The 3,859-nt window shown below is 44.2% G+C and overlaps 1 protein-coding gene across 1 annotated transcript; it reads left to right on the top strand.

The window, feature by feature from the left end:
- Window positions 1–556: 556 nt before the first annotated feature.
- Window positions 557–994, top strand: LOC149534631 (uncharacterized). Its single transcript, XM_089806051.1, has one exon. It carries the CDS (start codon window positions 557–559, stop codon window positions 992–994), a length of 438 nt encoding a protein of 145 aa, XP_089662177.1.
- The last annotated feature ends 2,865 nt before the right edge of the window (window positions 995–3,859 follow it).

Below are 3,859 nucleotides of genomic sequence, written 5' to 3'. Positions count from 1 at the left end.
AAGCCAACTCTGTTAAGAGATTTAGATCATTGCAACAATGGTTAGAGTATTGTTTCCAGAGATGGGAGCGGATAGCAATGGGAGTGGAGAGAGCAGGTGCTTTCAAAATCCAAATTCATGCAAGAGCGAGAATTCCTTGAATGGTCAGTTTTGGGCCCCTGGATTGGAGCATGGACATCAAGATGGAGGCTATCTGGCTAATCCTGGCATAGGGGACAAGTCAAAAAGTGTGGTTGGGGGTCCAGTTGTCCTAATCAAGGAAGCAATCAAGTCTCCTTTGGTCTCCAAAACAAATGTGCAAGGACCTACAAAATGGTCCTCACTCTTCAGGGTTAAACCCTCTAGTAAGTCCTCTTTCCCACCTATTAAAACTATTCAAAATGCGGTGATTGGTTCTTGTGCGATAGCCATCCTAGATGAGATTGTGGATCACAATATTTAGACTATGGCTTCTACTTTGGTTGGGAAATTTTTGGGGCCTAGACCGAGCATTGATGAAGTTAGGTAGCTCATAAAACATAAATGGGCTTTCAAGGGCCAAGTCTTGGTCACGGCTATGGCGAAAGGCTTTATGTCTTTTGATTTCACTTGCTCAGAAGACCTTGCTAGAATTTTGAGTGAAGGGCAATGGGCCATGGGCCGTTCTTCCCTTGTGCTCCATAAATGGTCTTTTGGCATGAGCTTGAACGATTCTTTTTTCGCCCAAGCTCTAGTGTGGGTAAGACTACTAGAACTGCCACTTGAATACTGGAATGAGGACGTCTTTGGGGGTATAGCTAGGACCTTTGGGGAACTTCTCTCAACAGATTCGATCACTGCTTCCAAGCGTTGCCTCAACTTTGCACGCATTTGCATTGGGGTGAGAGATAGAACAGACATGCCTGAGTTCATTGAAATTCATTCCAAACTTGGAGTGCACAACCAAAAAATCATCTATGAAATGATCCCCTTTGCGTGCTTCCTCTGTCTAAAGGCTGGTCATAAGGCCCACTAGTGCCCCAATGAGGCAAAGAAGAAGATCATGAAACCAGTCATCCCTGATCAAACCAAAAAACTTGTTACACGCCCTTCTGGTAAGGGAAAGATGAAGATGCTATGGAGGCGCAAACTTTCTATGGCACAAGGGAGAAAGGCTGTTAGCCTAAAAGATGTAGCAGTGAAGGACACTATTCAGAAGGATCCCCCCAAGGAAAATGCCATCTCCCCCCCCCCTTGAACAGGGCCCTGAATTGGAAAAGACAATCTCAAACCCATTGGAGGACCCTAAGGTGTGGGTAAACTCCACCTCCTTAGCCATGGGTCCCCTTGTGGAGTAGAATCTCCCTCTGGAAACTATAGTATAGTTTTCTCCTGCAGCGGAGGAAGTCCCTCTTTTGGGAGCTACAGTGTTGAATCACCTAGAACACGAATCCCCGGCCTGAGATGAGGATACCCAAGCTAAGTGTCTTCCCCTTGAGAACACTCTAGCTTCTCTGAAGGTCATCTCTGGCAAGGGGGGAGATTCTTTAGCCCCTATAGGAATTGAGGCCAAGCTCCATCTCCTCATTAAGAACATTGATCCATCTCAGCTTGCCTTTTGGGAAGATAGGTTAGATAACAGTGCAACGGATAGCCTTCATGATTGGTGCATGGTCAAGAAGAAAAAGAAGAACTAGAAGAAAACTCCCCCCCCCCCCCCCCCCTATCTCCTGCTTCAACGAGAAGTAGGGTTAAAGCTGATATTGGGTCACCCCCCAAGGGAGTAGGAAGAAAGAACCTAAATCAAATACTACAAGAAGAAACAAGAAGGAACCTGGCAGATGGAAGCCAGAGGTCCATCAAGGATTTCTCAAGAAGTAAGAAATGAAAGTCATCTCATGGAACATAAGGGGCCTTAATGGGGCTCACAAATAGGAACTCATTAGAAATATGATTAGAGACCAAAGACCTGACTTTTTGATGTTACAGGAAACTAAGATGAAAAGGGACCTGGTAAGAAGGATATCTTTCAATAAAACTTTTTTCTACGAAGCTTCTGACTCGGATGGAGCTTCAGGTGGTGTCCTAACCTTGTATAACACTAGAGCTTTCAAGTTAACTACTCTTTACAGCTCTACTAATGCTCTTCTTTGTAAGGTTTTTCACATCCAAAGCAATGAATCTTGGCTAATCCTTAACCTGTATGCCCCCAATACCAAGAAAGAAAGGAACTGCTTCTGGACTAAGCTCCTTGGCATCTTATCTAATTGTAACTTGAATAAAGGGATTATAATGGGGAACTTTAACTTGCCCCTATCTAATGTAGACAAAAGTGGGGGTCATGCCCTGGATCAGGATAGCAAACGTGATCTTGCTTCATTCATTCAGAATCTTGCTTTCCTAGATTTGGACCTTCAAGGTGGCAGCTTCACTTGGTCTAATAGAAGAATTAGAGGTGATAGTATCTAGGTTTGTCTTGATAGAGCCCTCATCTCCCCCGAATGGCTCCTCTCCCACTCTTGTAGATTATCCCTCCTCCCCAGGGTGGGCTCTGATCATTCCCCAATTTCTCTTTCTGCCTCCCCCCTTTCCAGCAACAAGGCCTTCCCTTTCCGATTTGAGAAAATGTGGCTCTCACACCCTGCACTAGAAGATAACATATCCCATTGGTGGAGCATTGAGGTTGAAGGCACTGCAATGTACAGAGTTGCCCAGAAGCTGAAAAATGTGAAAAGAAACATCAAAACATGGAATAGAACTGACTTTGGCCACATCTTCTAGGAAAAAGATGAGGTTTCTAATCAGCTCTCTTCTATTCAGGATGAAATCCAACATTCAAGATACAATGCACATAATAGCCAACAAGAAAAGGTCATCCATTCGGATATGCACAACATCATATCTAAGGAAGAGCTTTTCTGGAAACAGAGACCAAGAGTCAATTGGTTGAAGGAAGGAGACCACAATACCAAATTTTTTCACCTGACCACCCTTAAGCACTAGGCTAATAATAGAATATCCAACATTGTTAAGGGCCAGGTTCAGATTACCAAAGAGGATGAAATTGAGAAGGAAGTTTTCTGCTACTTCTCATCTCTCCTCTCTATTGATCCTTCCCTCTTTGGGTCTAAACAAGAGGAAATCCTAGCGACCATTCCCACAATTCTTCAAGATTACCACAACTCCATGCTAAAGGCAATCCCCTCCTTGGAGGAAATCCATCAAGCCCTCTTCTGTCTCTCAGGGGATAAAGCTCCTAGCCCAGATGGCTTCCCTACTTTCTTCTTTCAAATCTTTTGGAATGTTGTGAAAAAGGATGTGGTTAAAGTGGTTTAGGAGTTCTTTGGAGCCAAGAATTTTCTTAAAGAACTTAATGCTACCTTTCTGGTTCTCATCCCTAATATCCTGGGTGTTGATTCTCTCGATAAATTCAGGCCCATAAGCCTCTGCAATTCCTTCTATAAGATCATAGCTAAGGTTCTCACTTCCAAGCTCCTCAGAGTTCTCCCTTTGATTATCTCTCCTCAGCAAACGGGCTTTGTCCCTGGTAGGCAGATCCTTGATTCAATTGTTTTGGTTCATGAGGTCATCCACTCTCTTAAGGCAGGAAAAAAGGAAGGATTCCTTCTTAAGTTGGACCTGTCAAAAGCTTATGATAGGGTTGACTGGAAGTTCCTCTTTGTTGTTCTTTGTGCCTTTGGCCTCGATGATCAAGTTTGCAAACTCATCTCTCAGCTTGTGTCTTCACCCTCTTTGTCGATTCTAGTCAAGGACCACCCCTCTCCTTTCTTCTCCCCCTCTAGGGGTCTAAGGCAAGGAGACCCCATCTCTCCGGTCCTATTTGTTATCATGGTGGAATGCCTTGGCAGACTAATTCAGAAGAAGATCAGGGACAGGTGTT

Source organism: Cupressus sempervirens, chromosome 10 (genome assembly GCF_028749045.1).
Source record: "Cupressus sempervirens isolate cs-2001-9-10 chromosome 10, ASM2874904v1, whole genome shotgun sequence".
NCBI lineage: Eukaryota > Viridiplantae > Streptophyta > Pinopsida > Cupressales > Cupressaceae > Cupressus > Cupressus sempervirens.
Note: the sequence above shows the minus strand (reverse complement) of the source record. Positions and strands in the feature narration are given on the sequence as shown.

What these genes read in the sequence shown, in the direction of transcription:
- LOC149534631 (XM_089806051.1), top strand. Translation starts at nt 557, where the DNA reads ATGGCGAAAGGCTTTATGTCTTTTGATTTCACTTGCTCAGAAGACCTT.